The following is a 26,656-nucleotide window of genomic DNA, read 5'->3' on the forward strand; positions in this document are numbered from 1 at the left end:
AATAGTGCATATAATAATAGGCGTTAATTAGCACTCATGCGGTAAATGCCGCATTGCAATATCACTCGTAAATTAGCGCAAGTATGCTTATAGTGAATCATGCGTTAAGTGGCGAAAATTTAGACGCAATAACATTTTTATCGCACGCTATAAATAGCGCACGTTTTAACACACTTTAGTGAATCAGCCCTAATGTCTGCTCCAATTATGGCCTACCCAGATCCACAGTTGCCTTTTATATTGGACACTGATGGTAGTGAAACAGGAATTGGTGCTGTGTTGTCTCAAATACAAGATGGTCGTGAAAGAGTAATCTCAGAGCGATGACCAAACCTGAACGGAAGTATGCAACAACTCGTAGCGAATTGCTAGCTGTTGTTATATTTGCCCGCTACTATACACATTACCTACTAGGAATACATTTCTCTGTCAGGACTGATCATAACTCTCTGAAATGGCTATACACCTTTCATGAGCCGGTAGGTCAACTGGCTTGTTGGTTGGAACAACTTTCCATGTTTGATTATGTAGTTGACTATCGAACAGGCAGCCATCACAAGAATGCAGTATCCCGCAGACCTTACTCTGAGATTCAAAGCAGCACCTCAGAGCCTCCTTCTTGTTCTATAGCAGAAAACTCAATAACATAACCAGTCCATGTTATCTCTGTGGATCTAAAATAAGCTCAAGACCTAGACAATGACATCTGCCAACTGAAAGAAAAATACATGGCGATGACCCCAGGCAGGCTAAATTCGATTTGTTGTCCCCCACAGAGCTGTACCAGTGATTCTAGAGATGTTACACAATGACAAAATAGGTGGGCATCTGGGTATGGATAATGTCACTGGCAATGTCATTGCACAATATTTCTGACCATCCTGGCATAAAGATGTCAAGGCATGTTGCAACGCCTGTACAATTTGTGGGGCTCGTAAAAATGAAAAGAAAACTGCTAGGGCACCAATGGTACCATCACAAACAGATCATCCTTTGCAAAGGGTTGTCCTTGATATATTGAGACCCCTACGAGAAACCCACAAGGGTAACAAATACATCCTAGTAATTGGTGATTATTTCTAAAAATGGGCTGAAGATTTCCCTCTCCCAAACCAGGAAGCTAAAAGTGTTACAAAAACGTTAGTGGAGGACTTTATATGTCATTACGGAGTACCAAGGTCTCTCCATACAGAGTAGGAATTTTGAATCAAAAGTCTTTAAAGACATATGTTCAATGTTAGGCATACACAAAACAAGAACTACCTCTTATCATCCACAGTCGGATGGATTTGCGGAGCAGTTCAACCGCACATTTCTTACTATGTTGTCCTCATTTGTGGAAGACCATCAGAGGGATTGGGATGACATTCTCCCATATGTTGTGATGGTGTATCGTAGCAGTGTACAGTCCTCTACTGAATATTACCCATTAATGGTATTGTTTGGGAGGGAGGTAGGTTTGCCTGTAGACCTTGTTAATGGAGGGGATGTAGATGAAAAATTTACCAGCCCTACCAAGTTATGTAAGTGAAGTTGTAAGAAGGTTGGCAGGTATAACAAATATGGTTACATATCACCAAGCCAAAGCTACTGGAAAACAGAAAGAGTACTATGACTTAAAAATAACTGCCCGGGTATATGAACCAGGAGAAAATGTATGGGTAAGAGATTTAACCAGGCAAAAAGGTGTGTGCCCAAAACTTCGACCAAAGTATAAAGGTCCATATGTAATTACTCAAAAATTGTCTGATGTATTGTATAGAGTATGTTATACAGAGGGAAAACACAGTTCTGTTCAGCATTATGCATGCTTGAAACCATTTTTTGCAGGCAAATGAGGACTGTGCAAATGTCACCTCCAGCCTGCAGATGGCAGCCTTAGACAATATGGAAACAGTAAGGCAGATGCCATGTAACTTTGCAAGGAGAGATGGGAAAGAGGAAGTCAAGTCAATTAGGCAAGGAGAGAGCATGCACAGATCTGGCAGCAGGGAGAGAGAGACCTCCTGAGATGCATGGTTGGCAAAGTGCAGAAAAGGTTGCACCAACTGCAGGTTCCCCTTAGTGTGCCAGTAAGTTTCAGTCAGGGAAGGATTTTACTCTCCTTGCACTTTAGGACCCTTAGGTTCCAGTTCCAAAAGGCCCTCACTGTAACTAGTGCAGATTTAGGGCCCAAATAGGCATTTAGGGAATTGTTTTATAAGAACCAGAAGGTTCATTAGGCAGGTCCCTTTTCTGATCAGAGTAGGTTAGAGCCCCAGGTTCCAGTGCCCGATAGAGTCAGTAACCCCTGCTTAGTTAGTGGCCCAAGAGGAGAACCAGGACTAAATACTGGACACTATAATCCCTGGGAACACTGGATAGATTTCCATCAATGGATTATAAATCTAATGTACTGGATCTTATGGATGTCACGCCTTGGATTACAGATAAGTGTGCACCAACATAAAGTGTACACAACAAGCAGGCTTGAACTCTTAGTTATATGTGGTGCACCACCATACTGCTATTCTGCTGTATGGATGTTATACATTTGTGAGACAGAATGCTTGTTAAAATGTACAGAATGGAGTTTGTAATCCTTTTCTGCATAAAATTGATTTTATTCTCAGAAATATGTCTTTTGTATAGTTGTTACCAGTGTATATGGCAACATATTAATTTTGTACACTGGGGATTGTTCTTTGTATTTTTATAGACTAAATGTACTTTGGACAAATGGCACCCCATACTCACAGTTAATGTATGATCATTTCCTGTGGACACACCCAACTTTTATTTCATCTTGTTCAGTGAGCAGAAAGGATCTCTCTGTAGCGTTGATATGATGACATTTAGGTAAAACATTATTTAAACAATTTTTCTTTGGCACTAAACATTTAAATAAAGGGTGATATATTGCTAGTAGATGAAGCAGAAACAATATCTCCTTTAAACATTTCACCAAAAAAACATACAAAAAGCATTGAAGCCCCATATATATATTTATATTCTACTCATAATAATCTCCTCTTTCTAAAATTAGCAAACAAAATTAGGATTGGTTTTAATTGTTATGATCTCACCAAAAGATGTTGTTTTATTCTTTTCAGATTGTGTCTTAACAACAAGTTTTTCTCCTGTGAAACACGATTCAACTCCTCCTCAATCTGTATCATCAAGTTGTGCAGAAGAACTGTGGCCAGTGAATCACTATTGGAGGCAGCATCCCTAGATTTAAATATTTAACACAATCATTTATTCATTCATTCATATTCATAACAAGGAAATGTTATAATTTAATCAAGAGATTATTAATTAATCTAGTCATGGTAAAGAAACAGGAGCACACAGTATACTATAGGATTGTTATCTGTAAATATTGGACAAGCCTTAAGCGTTTCATAGCTTATGATGTGCCTATGATTAAGTGCTTTAAGTACAAAATGCGTAAGGCTATTGTTTGTCTTGTCCTATATGTATGTAGATAAAAGTTGAGGCTCTTTTATGATGCCTGTTCATGGATAATATATATATTAGTGTCTGCCATTTTCTTCATGGTGCATGTGCTTTCTCCTCAAGCTGTAGGTCTGGGGCATGTGCACCTGGACCCCACCTCAAGGAACTTATATTTAAGTTGGTATCTGGTAAAAGGCCCTTTTATTATAAAATCAGAAAGATTAAACAATAAATAATATACAAATGGAGCAACAACAATAAACATTGTATGAAAGGAGATTAAAATATACATCAAATAATCCATATTACGTGTCCTATCCAGTGTTAAAGACAAAGTAAATCTTTTTTTTTATATTTTTAAAATTACTCTAAACAACCCCCAGAATAACAAACCTTAGTCCCTGCATTACGTCTGATCTGGTTTCTGAATTATAAATTGAAATCTCCAGCTCCTTTCCTCTACTTTCTGGTACAGCATGAAGCCCCGCCCCTTCTTCCTGCTGAGCTCTCCTTATCTTTTGACTACAGGATAGTCAAAGAGGAGAGACTTTTTGCACATTTCATGAGAGTGCACTGAGAATCAGAAGCCAGTGTGCACCAGCAGATTTTTTTCTGTGCTCATTCATGACTGCTCGATTAACTGAAAACACATAGAAAATGCACTTATGAAAGGAGAGCCTTTTGGGCATGCCTGATTGATCTGGTTTCTGAATTATAAATTGAAAGCTCCTTTCCTCTACTTCCTGGTACAGCATGAAGCCCCACCCTCTCTTCCAGCTGAGCTCTCCTTATCTCTTTGACTGTAGTATAGTCGAAGAGGAGGAAAATACATAGAAAAAGCACTTATGTAAGCGATTCAAAAAGTGTATGTACCCAAATCACAGTTCGTATCTGTTGAAAACCTCATACCAGTGTCCCATGTTTAATAATACCTATAAATCGTTTTAAAAATGTACAAAAAGTTTGCAACTTAGAGATAGAGAACATGTAATGGCTGTGCATAAAGGGAGGGATTACACTAAACCATGTCAGAAGTAAAAAAAGGTATATTAGCAAGGGAGGTCACGCAAGGCACGATCCAAGATGGCTGCACATTAAGATCGCTCCTCATCTATGGGTTCCTTTACCTCATCTATCACGTCAACAGCCGAAAACTGATCCGATTTTCACCCTCTGGGACAATCGGATGGCACGGGAACAGGAACAGAAAGGCCTAGAACAGTCACATCATACCTAACTAGGCCACAGACACCATCAACAACCGAAATGTGATCACAAGAAGACTCATGGATGGGTCTGGCATCCCAACCAAACTTACCCCTCAGGCAGCCTAGTACTTCTGGGAATGTAGAGGTCCTTTAAAATCCTATTACAACAACAAATGCCAAAGACAGCCTAGGAGATCGCTACATGTATCTCAGAGCAGATACATGATCTCAGCATGATATTGTTTTGACACAATAGAAAATAAAATGGATGTTATAATAACTGTTTTAGATGCCCTCAAACAAGATACACTACAGTTGCAATCTCAGCTTGAGGGCACAGACAACAGATCAAGGTGCAACAATGTATGTAATTGGGGGATTCCAGAATGGTTCATAGACCTACCAGCAGTCGTGATTTGTACAACATTATTCTCAGATTTTACCTTAGAAAGACTGGAAAGTAACCAGATTAATCGTGCACTCCATTCAAAGAGTACTGCTTGTGAGAGGGACATCAGGAGATTGCACATACCTTCCTGATTTGCTTACAGAAATATGGCAGATGCATTTCACCTAGTACTTCTAAAGTAAAATGTGGCTTTATGTCAGGAGATTGCACATACCTAGCTGATTTGCTTACAGACAGCTTGACTATTTCTTAGAGGCAATCTCACCCCTTTTTAAAGGACAACGAAAGTCAAAATCTATTAAGCACACTATTAAATAGTACTACTATTGCTATGTAAAAACGCTATAGTTCCGGCTTGCCTACAGAGATACACCTACTACATTCTACATACTTGTTTCAGTGAACGGCGCCGCCATCTTTAACAAGGGATGCCCACTCCCTTTCCCTCACTGTCTCTACTGCACATGCGTCCGCAACATCCTCCAGCATCCTTCCTGCAGCCCCCCCGCTCCCCCCTGCGTCCTTCTGTGTCTCCCCCCCAGCAGCTGCGTCTCCTCCCCCCAGCTCACACACCAACTCATCCAGCTCACACACCAACCCTTCGTCTATATATTGTAGATTTTTGTATCACAATATCTTTAGATATTATCCCTGTTCAATAAATCATCCAAGCAACTCTTTCAGGCATTACTGTAATAGAACTTGCCATCACAACTTGGAAGGGCATTCCACACAACCTCACTGTTCTCATCATGAAGAACCAGCTATGCTGGTCAAATAAAAGTTCTTTTTCTCTATTATAATGGGGGGTTGACCACTGATGTGTTGGTCTTTTTTAAGGGAGAAAAGATCTCCCTCAGTCTATAATGCCATCTAATGTAATTGTAAGTAGTAATCATGTCCCTCTCACAAGCAGTCTATGCTCTTAATTTAAATTTTCATTTGATTTCACCTGTTTTATGCTTGTCTTTGTACTCTCTCTAGCTCATTAATGTCATTCTTAAGGACTGGAAAGCAAAACTGCACTCAAAGTATTGCCTTATCAGAAACCTATGAAGAGCCAAAATTATGTTTTCATTTATTACCGTATATACTCGAGTATAAGCCGAGTTTTTCAGCACAAAAAATGTGCTCAAAAAGTAACCCTCGGCTTATACTCGGGTATACCTCCCTCCCTCCCAGCTGACTCTCGATCTGGTGATGTATTGCGCTCGCACCCCCCATCCTATGGACGTGTGTCTCTCCGCACGCACTCCCCGCAGTCGCAGGGGGGGTAGGGGGGTCCGAGCAATATATCGCCAGATTCAGTGCACCTACTGGAATGTTCCCTTCATGAAGGCGTGTGCCTGTCGCACACGCACTCACCGCCATCAACGGGGGGCCTTCCCAGTGTGCTCAGTTACCTACCCCCTATCCCTGTACCAGACAGAGCACCTTAAGTTCGCCCATCATAATTCCCCCCACCCCGCTGCCCCCTCTCCCACTTACATACCCCCCGAGTCGGTCTTTCCACTCCGATTTCTCTCTCTCGCTCAGTCAGCCGGCCCAGGCCGCAACTACGCTGATAACGCTACACTTCAGGAGTACTGGTTATACGGCGCTGACGTGCTGCAAAGTGAAGCCTTCGCTGCGTCAGAAATTACGCTAAGAGTGTAGACAAGCAACATAGCGTTAATGAATACATACGGTAACGTAAGTTGCGTAGTGAACTGGCAAGCGGATTTTGAGCTCCAGCGAGCGTTGCCTCGGAGACGGACAGCTTCCCTACTCCCATTATCCCCTGCGTCTACAGCTTGAGATAATGTCTAGTGAGGCGAATACTGAAAGTGTTTGCATTGCAGTCAGTAAATATAGTCAGTCTCCACACCTGGATGTTTTCAATTGGCCATAAACTAGGCATGTCAATTCTCCCCTCTGTCCGCATAACTTGTAATGGTTAAAATTCATAAATGCTGTGGTGGTGTACAGTGGTGGCTACTGGAGGCACAGCGCATGTGAGAAGAACACGTGGCTTTAGCTGGGTGAATGGAGACAAAACAATATGAGGCCAAACAGGAAACAGCACGGCCGGGCAATCTGGCACCTGGGTAACCTTCCATGCCATCCTATCGAGTAGCTAGCCAGCCAAAACACATGCCAGTCTTTATCTCTGTCAGGAGAATGGGCGGGGTGGCAACTATGTGCGCAGCGCTTATAATATCGCCATCACCCCCTCCTCTTTACCCGCACACGCTGAGGCCATTCATGAATATGTGCAAGAAAAAGCCGGAGCAATACAGTGCATATCCATCTGCACAACGAGCCAGAGTAAGTAATTGGTACAATAACTTGTTATTTACAAAAATTAAATTTGTACTAAGTCCGGCATCAAGAATTATTTTGCCCTTGTAACTACTATTGTAGTACTGTGGTGGGACTTGTACACTGGTGTCCAAGTACTTGACAATTAGTTTGGCAGCTTCCCTAAAGTTATCTATTATTTATTTATCTGTTATTTATTTGATTATTGAAACTTAGCAGTAGCGGTTGCATTACCCACCCTAGGCTTATACTCGAGTCAATACGTTTTTCCAGTTTTCTTAGGTAAAATTAGGTACCTCGGCTTATATTCGGATCGGCTTATACTCGAGTATATACGGTAAGTTAATGCCTTTTTTATGCAAGACACTACTTTATTTGCTGCATTAGCCATGTAATGAAGCAAACCTAGAGTTAGACAACTTGTTATCTACAAAAATCCCATATATTTCTCAAATAAGAATAGAAAAAACACACTTCCATTTCGTATATTTATATCTTACATTTATATTATTTCTACCAAGGTGCATAACCATTGAACCTCATTTACCATTTTGCTGCCCATTTTTGCAATTTTGTAAAATCTCTGTGCAAAGTAGCAGCATCCTGCATGGAACTTATAGTTTTGCATAACTTAGTATAATCAACAAACATAGAAACAGAACTTATTAATGCCTACCTCCAGGTCATTAACAAGTAAAAAAGCAAAGGACCAAGGACAGACACCTGTGGTACTCAACTTACAACACTGATCAAATTAGAAAATGTTCCATTTACCACCACTCATTGTAATCTATCCTTCAGCCACTTCTCTATCCAGGTGCTCCAGGTGAATATTCCTTAATTTTACCAATAACCTTCTGTGTGGTACAGTAGCAGATGCTATAGCAAATTCTTAGTAGATCACATCCACTGTCAACCCAGAGCTGAGGTTCCTGCACATTTCCTTATAAAAGGCATAAATTAGTTTGGCAAGATCAGTTATGCATAAAACCATGTTGGCACAAACTCATAGTAAAGAGAGCAAAGAAGGTGTGCTCCCCTAGTGCAACATGTATCAACAAATTTATTAAATAAATAAAATTGTACTGATAGAATAAAAATCATAAGTCAAAACAAATCAACCCATCAGCCCAACACATTTTGTCATCAAGAAGACTTCATCAGGTGCCAAATTCATACCTACAATAATGTGCATTCTGCCCATCAATGAAAAAAAACACAAACCACCACGAGACCACAGGAAAAACAGTGTAAACAGAAGCCACAACTATGCACAACCATTCTTAAGAAAATAGCCACCTGTATGGGTGATCAAAAAAACAAATACAATAAAAATTTACACAATATGTAAAAAACCAACAGGGATTACCCAATCATCCAATTGTATTAGAATAATACAATTATAGAAAATAAAAAACAATAAACTAATATGAAACCATCAAATGACATAAAATGCCTATGCATCAAAGATATATGTATACACTGTGGCCATAATTAATAACAAATATACAAATATATTATAGTGGGGTAACATTCCAATAAATATGTACACATACATAAGTGAAGGAACATAGAAATGGGGGACTAAAATACCATGGGAACCAGCCCTAAAAGCTACACTTAGTTACATAGTTACATAATTACATAGTTACATAGGGTTGAAAAAAGACCAGTGTCCATCAAGTTCAACACATCCAAGTAAACCCAGCACACCTAACCCACACCTACCAATCTATACACTCATATAAACTATAAATACAACCACTAGTACTAACTGTAGATATTAGTATCACAATAGCCTTGGATATTCTGATTGATCAAGAACTCATCCAGGCCCCTCTTAAAGGCATTAACAGAATCTGCCATTACCACATCACTAGGAAGGGCATTCCACAACCTCACTGCCCTCACCGTGAAAAACCACCTACGCTGCTTCAAATGGAAGCTCCTTTCCTCTAATCTAAAGGGGTGACCTCTGGTGCGTTGATTGTTTTTATGGGAAAAAAGAACATCCCCCATCTGCCTATAATCCCCTCTAATGTACTTGTACAGAGTAATCATGTCCCCTCGCAAGCGCCTCTTTTCCAGAGAAAACAACCCCAACCTCGACAGTCTCACCTCATAGTTTAAATCTTCCATCCCCTTAACCAGTTTAGTTGCACGTCTCTGCACTTTCTCCAGCTCATTAATATCCTTCTTAAGGACTGGAGCCCAAAACTGCACTGCATACTCAAGGTGAGGCCTTACCAGGGACCTATAAAGAGCAAAATTATGTTCTCATCCCTTGAGTCAATGCCCTTTTTTATACAAGACAGCACTTTATTTGCTTTAGTAGCCACAGAATGACACTGCCTGGCATTAGACAACTTGTTATCAACAAAAACCCCTAGATCCTTCTCCATTAAGGATCCCCCCAACACACTACCATTCAGTAGATAGTTTGCGTTTATATTATTTCTACGAAAGTGCATTACTTTGCACTTAACAACATTGAACCTCATTTTCCAGTTTGCTGCCCAGTTTTCCAATTTTGTCAAATCGCTCTGCAAAGCGGCAGCATCCTTAAATTACATAAAATCAAACATTTTGTTAAGACAACAGTGGAATAAAGTCTGTAATTAATAAACACAATAATTTTCTTTTTCATATAATTCACTAGTCAAGTTTGTTCAGAGCTGGAAGAATTAATTTATTTTTTATACCCATAAATTGTAAACCTGTTAGATCACCATTAAAAAATTCATAAAAAAAAAAAAAATCAGGGATTTGTTGTTTTTCAAAATTTGAAGTCTATGTTCCCTAAACAGGTCCTTAAGTTTCCTTTTGGTCTGTCCTATATACTGTAATCCACATTTACAGGATATTAACTAAAAAACACCCTTCAATATACACATTAGGGTTGATTCACTAAAGTGCGTTAAAACGAGCGCTATTTATAGCATGCATTAAAAATTTTATCGCGTCTTATTTTTTGCGTCTTAACGCACGATTCACTAATTCGATGCAACGCGCGCTAATTAACGCAGCACGCTACTTGCTGCGCACACTAATTAATGCACGTGCGCTACTTTTTGTAAAACTACTTTTTTTGAAAATGACCATTTCCCTGCAAACTGGAGGTTGCATCACTCTAGGGCCAACACATACTTGAATAAATCACACAGCAAAGTCCATATTGTGTTGCCAAAAGCTCATGAACTGTACGTTTCTATAATTACTGCCTGCTCCAAGTAGGTGTCAATTTTCGCATAGAGTAATGCGATATTTAGCGCGTCTAAGTGTTTGTGAATCATGCGTTAGTATTATTTCAGCACGCTAAGTAACGCAATGCAGTAAAATTAACGAATGTGGTTGCGCGCTAATTAACGCACGCGATATGCGACTTAACGCATGCGATAATACATTAGTGAATCATGCGGGGGTTTTTTGCAGCAATTTTTTAGCAAAAAAGCATGCAAAATGCGTTATCGCACTTTAGTGAATCAACCCTATTATATGTTGTTTGATGTAGAAGGTTTCGTCTGTCACTGAGGATACAAACTGGCCAGTTTTATGGGTTACATACCTACATGTGATACATTTATTTTTATCACACCTGTACATACCCTTAAAGGAACAGTAACACTAAAAAATGAAAGAGGTTTAAAGTAATAAAAATATAATGCACTGTTGCCCTGCACTGGTAAAACTGGTGTGTTTGCTACAGTAACACTACTATAATTTATATAATAAGCTGCTGTGTAGCCATGGGGGCAGCCATTCAAGCTGGAAAGAAGGAGAAAAGGCACAGGTTACATAGCAGATAACAGATAAATTCTGTAGAATACAATAGTGTTTTATCTGTTATCTGCTATGTGCCTGTGCCTTTTCTCCTTTGAATGGCTGCCCCCATGGCTACATAGCATCTTATTTATATAAATTATAGTAGTCTTTCTGAAGTAAACACACAACTTTTACCAGTGCAGGGCAGCAGCACATTATATTTTAGTTACTTTTATACACTTTCATTTTTTGGTGTTACTGTTCCTTTAACGGGTTCGGACGAGAATGAACGGTACTTCCAAGTTTACTTGTATATTACATATACTCTTAGCTTTTCTAAAAGAGATCCGTGGTTTATCATCGAAAATACTGTAGGTGTCAAATATGGATTAGATTTAAGGATGTTCCAATTAATTAGCTAATAGAAATAGTACTAACACATGATTCACAAAAGTATATGAAGCGTTAAACGAGCAAACTATCGCATTAATCTGTGCGAATATTAACACCTACTTGGGGCAGGTGGTACTTAAAGAAAATTGCGGTTCCTGAGCTTTTGGCAACACAACATGTAGTTTGCAGTCTGATTTTTTCAAGTATGTGATTGCCCTAGAGCAGGGATCCCCAACCTTTTATACCCGGGAACCACATTCAAATGGAAAACGTGTTGGGGAGCAACACAAGCATGAAAAAAGTTCCTGGGGGTGCAAATATAGAGCTATAATTGGCTATTTGGTAGCCCCTGTGTGGACTGGAAGCCAATAGAAGGCTCTGTTTGGCTTTACACTGGGTTTTATGCAACCAAAACTTGCCCCCAAGCCAGAAATTCAAAAATGGGCATCTCTTTGAGGCCCCTGGGAGCAACATCCAAGGGGTTGGAGAGCAACATGTTGCTCACGAACCACTGGTTGGGGATCACTGCCCTAGAGTGATGCATCTTCCAGTTTTCAGGAAAATGGTAATTTTCAGAACAGTAGTTTTCCGAAAGTAATGGTTACATGCGTAATATTGTGCACTAAATATTGCACACATCGAAATATATCGCGGGCGACAGGAAATAGCGCACATGGTGGGAAATAATGCAAGAAAATCACTCATCACAAGTTAAATAACGCAAAGAAAATTGCTTCTTAATTATGACGTGTGTCCTTTTAGTAAATCAAGCGTTAAGTCGCAAAAAATAAGAAGTGATAACATTTTTAACGCATGCTATAAATAGCGCTCATTTTATCGACCTTTAGTGAATCGCCCCAAAGGGTCTCAATTACATATCTGATGCGGGTAGCCATGTGTCACTAATATTATTACTTAGCAGTATTATTTCATAACTATAGTACTAACTGTAAAGATCACCCTATAAACTATTTGGCCACCATGTGGTTCATTTCAGTCGATCTGAACAAGCCCAATAAGATACATATATATATGCCATGCCATGTTAGTACTTTGGAGTTAGGTATTAAAAGATCAAGTATAAGTTATTTCTGACTGCAAATATTTGCAACAATACACCAGTGACCCTAATTCCAGTTGCAACTTGTTGTGTTTTTCCTTTTTTTACTAATGACATTTTTTTATATTTGCCAATATTTTATATAAGGTGGCACAATCAGGCCTCATATACATGTGACATTGTTTTTCATTTTTGAAAATCTGAATAAAAAATTATTGTAAAAATAAAATTCTTACCAATCCTGTCCCTCTATCCATGATGCCAGTAAGTGTCGTACTTCCATTGGAAATGTGTCATCATAAAATTGGTCAACCTGTTCCAAAAATCTTTGCTCCAAACGTTGAACCTGATTCCACTGAGACATACTGCAATTAAATAATTTTTAGTCAGAGCATATTTTTATCAAATTTAGTACAGCTGTTAATTTTCATAGACTAATCTCACATGATGTGGTTTCTCTGCTACTTGTAAAATGCCAGCAGAAACACTGCTTAGTTTATCTATATGCTGCTTTATTTAAAGCAGCATAGGTGATTCTTACAGTTAGGGGTAGTGAGGTTGTGGACTGCCTTTCTGATTTTACAATGGCATACTCTATTAATGCCTTTAAGAGTAGTTTGGATGACATTATACCCAAGGCTACAGTGTTTTTAAGATCAGTTAGTTTAGTAAAGATTATAGTATATAGTATATGTGCGTATATAGATAGATATGTTTATGTAAGTGATGCATGTGTACTGGGGTTCATTTAGAAGTGGCTTAACTTACTTGTCTTTTTCAACCCAAATAACCTTTGTAACTATGATGCTATGTGCCTGCATTTGTAAACTAGAAAGGGAAGTTTGAGAACAAACTTCATATTGGTTTGAAAAATTTGAAGTCACTGATTGGCTGTGGTTGACTTCACCCAGTGTTTCTTTTTTTTGTAACTTGTATTTTATTAAGTTTAACAAAGTTGAATTTACAGCATATAAAGTTGAAAAGAAAAAATATATGCATGTAATGTATCAAAGTCAAATAACAATAGTATAAAAGTTTTCAACAGCATCAAAGTTTCATAACAGAGAAAATAAACCATGGAGTACAAATTAAATACATACTCTTAAGGGTTTTGATAAAGTTTCAGTGTTCACTGACAAACAGTTCCCAGGGGGTCCAGATTTTGAGGAAGTTAGGGGTTCTATTGGTTATCCTAGCAATTCTAGCTTCGAATGCCTTATTTGACTCCACTCTCTGTTTAATTTCACTTAATGTAGGAGGGAGGGGAGTTTTCCAATTTGCTGCTATGGAGATTCGAGTGGCTGTTAGGATGTAATTGATTAATGTTTGATTTGGTTTGCTAGTCTTTGGGAGTGGTTTGCCTAGCTTTCTCAGTAGTTCTGATATTTCTAACCAAAATTGAGATATCAACGGGCAAAACCAAAAGATATGTGGAAGAGTACCGATCTCTCCACAATTTCTCCAGCATAGTGGAGGATGGTTAGGAAACAGAGAGTTCTGGTTGTGGTGCCAGAACATAAGAATTTTATAAATATGTTCCTTCTGTCTAGAACAGGTGATCATTTTTTTAGCGTTTCCCCATGTAAGTGATCAATCTTCCTCCGAGAGGGGTTGCTCATATAGGGGTGTCTGATGGTTGTGCTTGTCTTGGGTTCGGAGAGAATTTGGTATATTCTGGAGATCAACCCTTTTTGTGGAAGACCTCTCTTGGCGATTAACTCGAATGGGGTTAAGGTGGTCAGTTTAGCATTGTCACTGTATGGCTTGGCGAAGTGCCTCAACTGAAGATATTCATACATTTTTAAGGTGTTCCGGTTGGTTTTTTATTTAAGCGCTTCATATGATTTCACCTCAGACCATTTTCTAATGAAGTGGGGGTGCAATCCCGGTTGGAAATCAGGGTTGTTCAGGAATAACACATTAAGTGATTTAGCTGAAATTAAATCATATTTCTGTCTGAGCCTATACCAAACTGATAGGGTGTGTCGTGTTGAGGATAGAAGGGTGTCTTTTTCTATTGTACCATGTGTCACCCAGTGTTTCTTACCTTGGTTTACAGTTATATAGTAAAAACCACTGTGCAAAGTTTGGGGACCCTGGTTTTAATAGTGTCTAAGTGGCAGCAAATTAAATTTCCCCACTGAAAATCAATGAGTGACATTTTATTGGTGGTTGTTGGCTCCGCCCACTTTTCTAACCTGGAACTGCAATTACCCAGTGACTAACTCTGCAAAGTTTAAGGACCCTGGGATTAATAGTTAAAGAATGGCAGTGTTTTACATTTAAACCAATAAAAGTCAAAAGGTTAATTGTGATTGGTGGTTGGTGGGTGTGCCCACTTTTCCTAACTTTGAGTCGAAGTCACCCAGTGACAAGCTGGGGGCGGGATCTCTTAGAAAAGCACAAGCAACTTGTTCCGCTATAGGACAAAGAAGTGTGGAGAGTTTGGGTGTTCAACCCCTAAAACTGTAGGAGGAGTAGCGTTTAGAAAATCAGGGACCCTAAGAAAAAGAAGATTTAGAAGAATCAGAAGAATAAGTCGAAGTATGTTGGGTTTTTCAAATCAATAATGATCCTTAGTAGCTACATGTGAGGTTTTTGGTGGGCCAAGATAGTTTCTGATGCAAGATGTATAGTATCTAAAATTCCAAAATAATGCAATAACCCCCATATGTAATAAAAGGCACAACATTTGTACAGGTGCAGTGACCTGCAGCAAATGAAAAGATGTTTACTTTTAAGCAGCTGACCAGTTGGTGCCCAATATGCATAGATTTACCAAACTATGTGGAGTACAGAGCACAAAGACAAGTAAACAAAGAACAATGCGAAATGCAATAAAATCACTAAAATCCCCAAAAAATAACTAAAATCAATGGGGTTTTTTTGCCTAGTGAAATCTGCAGTCAGAATCACAGTTTGAATATTTTCGCTTGGGCAAATTAGTTTTACAGACAAAATCAAGCGAACAACATCTATGCAAAACTGAAAATGCTATAAAATGACTAAAAATGCACCAAAATCATAGAAAATGTAATAAAAGTACCAAAATAACACACAAAAGGTATTGCACAGTGTGGTTGGCAAATACGCTATCCGCAATGGCATTAAAACATTTTTTTCAGGCAAAATAACCCCTGATGTGATATAAAAAAAAAACCCACATCATTGTGTAAGTGTGTGTGTACACTTGCCAAAATGCGTGTTGTGTGCATGTGTGCAAGTAAGTGTGAGTGTGCGAAACCCCCCAACCCCCCAAAATGTATGTGTGTGTGTGTGTGTGTGTGTTCAATCTGCTTTTCCTTTTGGCTTACTGCCATTCCTTCCCTTTTTGCTTCTTTTCTGCTTTCTTTACTTGTTTGTGTGTGTTATTACACACACACACAAAAAAGTAAAGAAAGCAGGAAAGAAGCAAAAAGGGAAGGAATGGCAGTAAGCCAAAAGGAAAAGCAGATTGAAGAGAAAAGCAGATAAACAATATCAATGTAAGATGTGTATATTTGGATTCATCAGAAAGTTTTTTCTTCAGGACCCTTTTTATGTCTTGGTATCTTTTTTTGCAGTGCTGCACGCTTCTTAGATAGACACCAACACTGTTGACATGGTCAGCTATGTCCTTCCAGTATTTATGTTTCACGGCAGTAGCAGTTTTAGCAGCATATTTTCCAATCATTCGGTCATACAATGGCACTTATTTCTCAATAATAGCCTCATTTTTAAATTCAGATATCTCAGTCTGTTCTCATGCTATGTTTCTTGCTTTGTTTGGGTGAGGAGGGTGTGTCAAGTTCCTCATGTTCCACTTCACTTGGTTCCTCTGGATGATAATCTTTATCTGTAACTTCAATATCCGAGAATTCTGGGCTGCTAATGTAGCCAGGCCTCTCTTCCTCATTTTCAGTGTAAGACAAATGCAAAGGTGCAGAAGTTTGAATGTTTGCACGTTTGCTTTTTTTTGTGTTGAGTTTCTGTTCTGTCATATTTACCAAGACCAGAACTCTGACTGCTGTCATTAAGAGGAATAGGAATTTTTGGTGGTTTGGCCTAAATCTCTGATATAGAAGTTGTTTTGTTCCTTTCTGCTTGCAATTGTGAGTTTTGTGGATTGAGACCTCTGCTGGTGTTTTGTACTGTGTTCTTTTGTTTTTGGTATCTGTGAGCACTCATGCCTCCATCTCCTCTCAGCTCTATCATGCCCCAGCCTACCTTAGTGATCCTTCATTTTTTTCAGCTTTTTATTTGTTGTCTGCTGTCTTCAATATCGTTGTTGTCCCTCCTCTCCATCGCTTGCCTCGCCAAGGGTTTTTTTGTAGCACCCCAGGCAGCTGCACTTTCCACGTCCTCCATCTTGCGACTCACAGCAGAAATGGGCAAAATGGTGGAAGTCATGTAGTGTGCGTTGTGTAAAGTTTAGGTGCGTAAAAGCAAGCGCTAATATCGCTTGCTACGAAATAATGCAGAAATATATTGCATGCTTTAAAATATTGCTTAAAAATCTGCCATCACCAGATAAATAATGACAATAAAATCACTTCTTAATTCAGCCAAGTGTCATTTTTGTGAATCAATCGTTAATTCTCAAAATGTAAGAAGTGATAATATTTTTAACGCATTCTATAAATAACACTTGTTTTTGCGTCATTTAGTGAATCGGCCCCAAAATGTGTACTCTTGTTATTATGTTCCTACAATGTAGTAAAATGTATAAGAATGAAACAGAAATACTGGAGAATAAAGCATCACAGAGATCATTGTATAATCCCCTTATATATTTATGCATAGTTATGATATTGCTCCTTAAAGGGGTTGTGCAGCTAACTATTAACAATGGCTTTAATGTAATTTAAGGATTATACTCAGCAGGGCCAAAGATGTATTAACAAATGTATCAACAAATGCATCAAATTAGAACAATTTACAGAGTTGGTGCCTCCCTCCCAGAGCTGTTCCAGGAAGACAAGATGGAAATTGTAACTTGAAACTTTAATATTAGTAAAAAAAAAACTGTCTTTAAAATGTGACCGAGATACAGGCTCTTATATGCATGTGTTCTGGAGCTGTCCAGCTGTGCAGGACTTTTGGAGAGAAATCGTTAACTATATCTCTGATGCCCCAAGCTTTCCCTGGATTCTGTCACCAATTGTTTGTCTACTGGGAGTAGCAGAGGACTTAGGTCTTACACACCACTCCACACTACCTCCAGCTTCTCTACTACGCCAAAAAAGCCATTATTTTACAATGGAAATCCTTGCCCCCTCCCCCAACCCTACCATTCTGGAGAACTCCAGTCAACAACACCCTTACCAAACAGAAGCTGACCTACCTTGCAAGGGGTTATCCCAAAAAATGTTATGCAATATGGGGCCCCTGGTTGACCTTCCATGAAACCCCAGAAAACTCCACGGACAGCACACCACAACAATGAAGACAAATTGGTTCCAATATCCCCAGCTCTACACTCTGCCTCTCTTCCTAACACTTTCACCCTGCTTCCCCCTCTGTTTTTTGTTCTTTTTTGTATTTTTATGTTAAATTGAAAAATGCAAAAATAAAAACTTTTTTTTATTTCTGGTGGAGTGTTTGGAAGATAAATAGTCCCTTTCACAAGTGCCTTTCCTAACAGTCATCACGTTAAGTAAGTGCAAATGTATCCATTTTGATTTACCAGTTGCAATTGCATCTTGCACATCTTTGCCTGTTGACTGCAAATATATAATCATGGGGAAAAACATTGCATTCTGACTAAATTCACTTCAAATTGCAATAGCCGAACTGTGATCATAAATGACCCCTCTAAACTTTCCAAATCTTTGTATTTCTTAGGGGCAGATTTATCAAAACACGAGTTCGAATCCCGAATTGGAAAAATTCGGATTGGAAACGAAAATTTCTGAAGATCGCAAATTTCACGAAAATGCTATTTGGCGATCCAAAAGTCACAAAATTTTTTTACTGAACGATTGTAAACAGCGGCAAAACCGATCCAATTTTTTCGCACTAAAAATACAAAAAAGTCGTGCACCCGATCGAGCGAACGCTCGGAGCGTTCATGGATAAGTAAATGTGTGTTGTTTTATGAAAATTCCTGACTTGTACAGATCAAAAATTCCCAGCAGTACACTAATTTTAAAGCACTGCTCAACACAGTAACATAGTAACAAAGTAAGTTGGGTTGACAAAAGACACACATCCGTTAAGTTTAATCATAATGCCTATATATAACCTGCCTAACTGCTAGTTAATCCAGAGGAAGGCAAAAACCCTCATCTGAAGCCTCTGACTGATTCAGGCAGAAAATTCCACAACTTCACAGATTGCACAGTTAAAAATCCTTTCCAAATATTTAAACTGAACCTCTGTTTCTTCTAATCAGAATGGGTGCCCTCATCCCTTATGGGATCCCCTTTTATACATATACATATTTATACATAGTTATCATTTCACCCCATAAGCGCCTTTTCTTCCGTGTAAACAACCCTAACCTGATCAGTCTTTCTTCATAACTAAGACTTCTCATACCCTTTACCAGCTTAGTTGCCCTGTTCGCCGGCGAACTAATTCGTGCGAACATCGGGTGTTTGCAAGTTCGCTAACTTTTCGCGATGTTCGCAATTTGGGTTCACCTTAGCTGGCGCCACCCCAGAGCCAGCAGATACATGGCAGCTCTCCCTCCTGGACCACCCCCCCCAGACCACTCCCATCCATATATAAACCGAAGCCCAGCAGCCATTTTACATTCTGCCTGTGTGTGCTTGAAGAGTTAGAGTAGGGAGAGAGCTGTGCAGGGATTTGAGGGACAGTTTAGGTAGCTTTGCTGACTAGCAATCTACTTTCTACTGCTCTGTATTAGCATAGGGAGAGAGCTGTGCAGGGATTTGAGGGACAGTTTAGGTAGCTTTGCTGACTAGTAATCTACTTTCTACTGCTCTGTATGTAGCTGCTGTGGGCAGCTGTTCTGCTGATCTCTTGTCATCTGCTGTAACCCAATAGTCCTTGTAAGGACTGCTATTATTTTCTGATTTACTGTTACTCTAGTCTTCTTTTCATTGTGTACTGCAGCTCCGTCTGTGTGTGTTGGAGACAGGTGTGCTGCTCATAGTAGTGCACTAAGCACCAACCACACATTCACATTATTTTTTTTTATTTGTGTTTTTTTACTTTGCTACTGTCATTTATAGAGCCCAGTGCTATTAGTCTAGCTGTGTTGGGGACTGGTGTGCTGCTCCTAGTAGTTCACCACCAGCACCAAACAGAGATCACTTTTGTTTTATTATTATTTTTTTTTATTTATCTTATTATTTAGATATTTAGATATATATATATATATATATATATATATATATATATATATATATATTAGATATAGATATTTAGATATTTATTTGGACATTCTGTCTAAAAATAACAATAATAATTCTGTGTTCAGAAACATCACCTGAGTGACGTTTTTCCACCAGCAATAATATATGCACTACTGTATACGTTGCCATTGCAGGCCTTGTTGCCAGTGTCTTCTTCAACCAAGTGCCACCTAGCTGTGTGAGCTTTTTCACATTCTGTCTAAATAACAATAATAATTCCGTGTCCAGAAACATAACCTGAGTGACGTTTTTCCACCAGCAATAATATATCCACTACTGTATACGTTGCCATTGCAGGCCTTGTTGCCAGTGTCGTCTTCAACCAAGTGCCACCTAACTGTGTGAGCTTTTTCACATTCTGTCTAAATAACAATAATAATTCCATGTCCAGAAACATAACCTGAGTGACATTTTTCCACCAGCAATAAATATATCCACTACTGTATACGTTGCCATTGCAGGCCTTGTTGCCAGTGTCTAGCTGTGTGAGCTTTTTCACATTCGCAGTGGCACTAGGGGCCGTGCTGCTATGATATCTTGTGGCCCTAGGAAATCGACCAGTGTTCCGAAGGCACTTACCCTGAACTCCAAAAATGCTGAAGAGGTAGTTGACTGGCTTACACAGCACAACCCCATCCTCTACCATTTCTAACTTTGCCACAACATCCTCATCCTCCTCTGCTATGGGCACCCCACGTACCACTTCCTCCACCACCGCCGCCCCTTCTTCACTGGATGAGTCAGAGGAGTTGTTTTCACATGAGTTTGTTGAACTGAGTGATGCGCAACCATTATTGCCAGAAGAAGATGAAGGTGATGAGCACGTTACACCAGATATCATAATTCAGGCAGGCAACACAACAGAGATGGACATAAGGTGTGATGAGGTCCCCGCTGCTGCTGCCTTCTGTGAGCTGTCAGAAGAAATTGATGCATCTGAGGAGAATGATGATGAGGAGATTGATGTTTTGTGGGTGCCCAGAAGAAGAGAGCAAGAGGAGGATAGTTCAGATGGAGAGACGGAGAGTCAGAGAGACAGGAGGAGAATAAGACTTAGAAGAAGCAGGGACAGCTCGCAGGGAACAGTAGGGCAACAAAATGAATCAACACCTATGGTCAGCCAGCCAACGCACCCGCCAACTTATACTGTTACCGCTAGAAAGCCCGCATCAAAAGGCTCAGCAGTGTGGCATTTTTTTAATGTGTGTGCCTATGACAAAATTGCTGTAATTTGCAATGAGTGCAGTCAGAAACTGAGTCTTGGGAAGCCCAAAACCCACATAGGTACAACTGCTATGCGAAGGCACATGAACGCCAAACACAAAGCACTATGGGAGCAACACCTCAAAGGCAGCAGCCAAACTCAAAGCCACCCTCGTTCTGGTCCAGCATCTTACTGCTCTACCTCTGCTGTCCTTGACCCGTCTCAACCACCCTGCACTCCGCCTTCCACCTTGACCACCAGTTCCTGCTCATCTGCCCCCAGCCAAGTTTCTGTGAGGGCCATGTTTGAGTGTAAGAAACCAATGCCTCTGAGTCACCCCCTTGCCCGGCGTCTGACAGCTGGCTTGTCTGCACTCTTAGCCCACCAGCTTTTACCATACCAGCTGGTGGATTCTGAGGCCTTCCACAAATTTGTAGCAATTGGGACACCGCAGTGGAAGGTACCCAGCCGCAATTTTTTTTCCCAGAAGGGAATACCACACCTGTACCAGCATGTGCAGAGCCAAGTCACCGCATCTCTGTCATTTAGTGTTGGGGCAAAGGTCCATATGACTACTGACACATGGTCCTCCAAGCATGGTCAGGGCAGGTATGTCACCTACACTGCCCACTGGGTGAACCTGGTGATGGCTGGGAAGCAGGGAATGCGTGGCTCAACAGCAGTGGAGTTGGTGTCACCGCCACGGGTTGCATGCGGGTCTGCCACCACCTCTACTCCTTCTTCGCTCTCTACCTCGGCTTCTTCCTCGGCTTCTTCCTCGACTTCTTCCACCTCTGCTGCTGTGTCCTCCTCCACACCTGTGCACCCCCAGCTCCCCATAGGCTATTCGACGTGCCAGGGACGCCGTTGTCATGCTGTCTTGGGGATGACGTGCCTTGAAAGCATAAACCATACCGGATCTGCACTCCTGTCATCTCTGCACTCACAGGCCAATCGGTGGCTGACCCCACACCAACTGAAGATCGGAAAAGTGGTGTGTGACAACGGAAGCAATCTGTTGGCAGCACTGAGACTGGGCAATTTAACACATGTGCCCTGCATGGCACATGTTCTAAATTTGATAGTCCAACAGTTTGTCTCGAAGTACCCAGGATTGCAGGACATTCTCAGGCAGTCCAGGAAGGTGTCTGGGGCAGAGGTGCCAGTAATCCTCCCACGAGCACACCTGCAAGGACAATGCACTTTGGCCACTCTGTAATGTCAGACATGCAAAGTTTTTTCAGCCAAGGCAGCGCCAGAACCCTTCTGGATCCACCCTCAGAGAACGCCTTGACCAGCAGGTAGCGGACTACCTGGCATTAACTGCAGATATCGACACTCTGAGGAGCGATGAACCCCTGGACTACTGGGTGCACAGGCTTGATCTGTGGCCAGAGCTGTCACAATTTGCCATCAATCTCTTGTCTTGCCCGCCTCAAGTGTTCTCTCAGAAAGGACCTTCAGTGCAGCAGGAGGGATTGTAACTGAGAAGAGAACTCGCCTAGGTCACAAAAGTGTGGATTACCTGACCTTTATTAAAATGAATGAGGCATGGATCTCGGAGGATTACTGCATGCTGGAAGACTTGTTCTGACTCCCCATGCAGCTGTCATTCTCTGCACGCCGCATGACTCCACACACAGCTGTCCTTTAGCGTCCTCCTCCACCACCGTACAAACTAGGGTGCAAATCCTACTGGTTTAATTTTAAGCCAAACTTTTTGGACAGGTAAATCATGAGTTTTTCTGGCCTCTGTGCTTCAGTGGCTGTGACAACAAAAAAATGAATATTTTCAACATTTATATAACATATTTTTTCTGGTCTCTGTGCTTCAGTGGCTGCGACAACAAAAAAACGAATATTTTCAACATTTATATAACATATTTTTTCTGGCCTCTGTGCTTCAGTGGCTGCGACAACAAAAAAAAGAATATTTTCAACATTTATATGCCATATTTTTTCTGGCCTCTGTGCTTCAGTGGCTGCGACAACAAAAAAACGAATATTTTCAACATTTATATGCCATATTTTTTCTGGCCTCTGTGCTTCAGTGGCTGCGACAACAAAAAAATTAATATTTTCAACATTTATATGCCATATTTTTTCTGGCCTCTGTGCTTCAGTGGCTGCGGCAACAAAAAAATTAATATTTTCAACATTTGTATGCCATATTTTTTCTGGCCTCTGTGCTTCAGTGGCTGCGACAACAAAAAAATTAATATTTTCAACATTTATATGCCATATTTTTTCTGGCCTCTGTGCTTCAGTGGCTGCGACAACAAAAAAACGAATATTTTCAACATTTATAAACCATATTTTTTCTGGTCTCTGTGCTTCAGTGGCTGCGACAACAAAAAAACGAATATTTTCAACATTTATATAACATATTTTTTCTGGCCTCTATGCTTCAGTGGCTGCGACAAAAAAAACATAATTTTTCAGGAATGTACACATTCCTGATTTTGCAGGGTTTTGCAACAGCGGCAAAATTGTATCTTTTATGGTCACCGCAGGTGATCAATAAAGTAGGCCAAAACTGGGCCCACACTGCAGAATCAGTGTTTTTTGGTTCACTTCACTGAACATTGAATTACCTCTGCCTGACCATGCACGTGCGCTCAAGCGCGGTGACTGCTAAACACACCACTACAGAAATATTCCCACCGACAGGACGAACGTCCTGGAGGTGACAAGCAACTAGTAAAAACTATTATTCGCTCACGTGACGGTATCATTAAAGCTTTTTGCGTTTTTTGTAAATGCAGTGTTTTGTCTTTGTGTGTGAACCAGCTGTAACCTTTACACGACTTGATTGGCATGTAGATGCCGGACGATTTAAAGCAGTTTATTACACAAGTTTAGAAATGTAGTGTGATTTGTGCCCTTTACAGCACAAAACGCAACGCTGTGTCAACAACGTAGTTTTCAGAGAAATTTTTGCCCTTGATCCCCCTCCTGCATGCCACTGTCCAGGTCGTGGCACCCTTTAAACAACTTTAAAATCAGTTTTCTGGGCAGAAATGGCTTTTCTAGGTTTTAAAGTTCGCCTTCCCATTGAAATCTATGGGGTTCGCAAAGTTCGCAAACGTTCGCACGTTTTGGCGGAAGTTCGCGAACGGGTTCGCGAACTTTTTTTGTGAGGTTCGCTACATCCCTACTGTTTAGTACCCTCTTTAACTCTCTGTAAAGTGAACAAATAACCCTATCCTCCCACGAATCTATGCCCCTTTTAATACAGCTCAACACCTTGTTTGCCCTTGCAGCTGCTGCCTGGCATTGCTTGCTACAGCCAAATTTATTATCTCCAAGGTCCTTCTTTATTATGAAATTGCCAAGTGCAGTCCCATTTATGGTATAAGCGACTGCATATTTTTACATCCAAGATGCATGACCGTACATTTATCCACATTAAATATTACCTGCCACTTAGTCACCCAGATAGCTAGTTTGTCAAGATCCTGCTGCAAGGATGCCACATCCTGGATGGAATTGATTGGGCTGCAGAGTTTTTTGTCATCTGCAAACACTGATACATTGTTTACAATACCCTCCCCTAAGTCATTAATGAACAAGTTAAACAAAAGTGGACCCCTGAGGGACTGAGAACCTTACTCCAAGCAGAGAATGTACCATTAACAACCACCCTCTGTACCCAATCCTGTAGCAGTTTTCTATCCATGTGCAAACGACTTCACTAAGACCAATAGACCTTAGTTTAGAAAGCAGTCGTTTGTGGGGAACGGTATCAAATGCTTTGGCAAAATCCAAATAGATCACATCGACTGCAACCCCACTGTCCAGCTTCTTACTAATCTCATCATAAAAAGCAATTAAATTGGTCTGACATGACCTGACCTTCATAAAGTCATGCTGATTACTACTCATAATGCCATCCTCCAGAACATAATCATTGAGGTGCAGCTCATCCCTGGAAAATATCCTGTAGCGGGATTGAAAAATCAGCCTAGTTCTCACGAAATCCAAAGCATTCCTCCCTACAGACTAACTCAGTTTGGGGACCCTGTGATAATTATTTAGAGAATGGAAGCAGCTTACATTTAAACCAATAAAATTCAACTGGTGAAATCTGTTTGGCTGTGTGTGGCTCCCACTTTTTTTCAAATCTTGAATATTAGCCCCCAGTGACAAACTGTACAAATATTGGGAACTCTGGTGTAAATAATGTTAGAATGGCAGCATTTTAGATTTAATCTAAAATTTAATTTAATTTAACTTTAGTCCACCAGTGACCAACTGTGACAAGTTTGGGGACATTAAATGTGTGAGAATGGCAGCAGTTTAAGTTTCCCTATTAAAATCACTTTCTTTAAACCTTTAATTATTGTCACCCAGTGGCTAACTGCAAAGTTTGGAGACACTTGTACAAATAGTATGAGAATAGCAGCATTTTAAATTTAAATCAATATAATTCAATTAGTGAAATCTAATTGGCTGTCTGTGGCTCCACTCACTTTCTTCAAACCATTAATTATTGTCACCCAGTGACAAACTCTCAGTTTGGGGACTCTGGCATAAATAGTATAAAAATGGCAGCATTTTGAATTTAATCTGATTGGCTGTTGGTAGCTCCACCCACTTTTCAAATCTAAAAACTGCAGTTCCCTAGTGACCAACTTTGAAGAGCTCTGTGAAAATACTGTGAAAATACTGTGAAAATGGCATCAGGTTGAATTTCCCCATTGAAAATCAATAGGTAAAATCTGATTGGCTCTTCTTAGCTATGGCCACTTTTCTAAACTTGAAATGTAGTAACCCAGTGACAAACTGTGCAAAGTTTGGTGGCCTTGATGTTAAACGTGTGAAAATGGCAGTAGTTGAAATCTCCCCACTGAAATCAATAAAATAACTGTCATTGGCTGTCACTGGCTGGCGGAGTCAGCCAGTGACTGTGCAAAGTTTGGGAACCCTGGCATACATAGTGTGAGAATGGAAGTGATTTTAATGTAAAACAATGAAATTCAATGGATGAAATCTGATTGGCTGTTGGTGGCTCCACTTTTGCTAACCTTGACATGCAGTTCACCCGTGACCAACCGTGAAGAGTTTGGGGACCCTGGCGTTAATATTGTGAGATTGGCAGCATGTTAAATTCCCCCATTGAAAGTTAATGGGTGAAATCTGATTGGCTGTGTATAGCCCCTCCCACTTTTGGGCATCCAACATATATCACCTTTTCATTTGGGTTGACCCCATGACTATGTGGTTCAAGTTTGGTGCAGGTAAAATTTTATTGGCTGTTGTTGGCCCTCCCACTTTGGGTCTTTTAATATATGTTGCTGGTCCAATTGGGGTGACCCCATGATTATGTTATTCAAGTTCGATGAAGGTAGTTTCAAAGCTGTAAAAGTGTCAACAGAAAGTCAAAGGAAAATCTGGAGTGTTTGGAGTGCCCCCACAAAAAGACGGATGGTGGGATCAGTTAGAAAAGGCCATGCAGGACAAAGAAGTGTGGAGAGTTTGGGTATTGTACCCTTAAAACTGTAGCAGGAGAAGCGTTTA

At 40.2% G+C, this 26,656-nt stretch overlaps 1 protein-coding gene across 3 annotated transcripts in view; it reads right to left on the bottom strand.

Annotated features, from left to right (window-relative positions):
* The window catches only part of stat4 (signal transducer and activator of transcription 4), a 284,828-nt gene that overhangs the window by 224,798 nt on the left and 33,374 nt on the right, over window positions 1–26,656 (bottom strand). For all 3 annotated transcript variants that reach the window (XM_031893222.1, XM_031893223.1, XM_031893221.1), the window contains exons 2-3: window positions 12,808–12,936; window positions 3,066–3,210 (exon numbers count right to left, since the gene is read on the bottom strand). In XM_031893222.1, the coding sequence (XP_031749082.1) occupies window positions 3,066–3,210; window positions 12,808–12,935 (273 nt within the window). In that variant the 5' untranslated portion in view covers window position 12,936. The remainder of the gene's footprint in view (window positions 1–3,065; window positions 3,211–12,807; window positions 12,937–26,656) is intronic.

The sequence above is a fragment of the Xenopus tropicalis genome, chromosome 9 (assembly GCF_000004195.4).
Source record: "Xenopus tropicalis strain Nigerian chromosome 9, UCB_Xtro_10.0, whole genome shotgun sequence".
In the NCBI taxonomy this organism is placed as follows: domain Eukaryota; kingdom Metazoa; phylum Chordata; class Amphibia; order Anura; family Pipidae; genus Xenopus; species Xenopus tropicalis.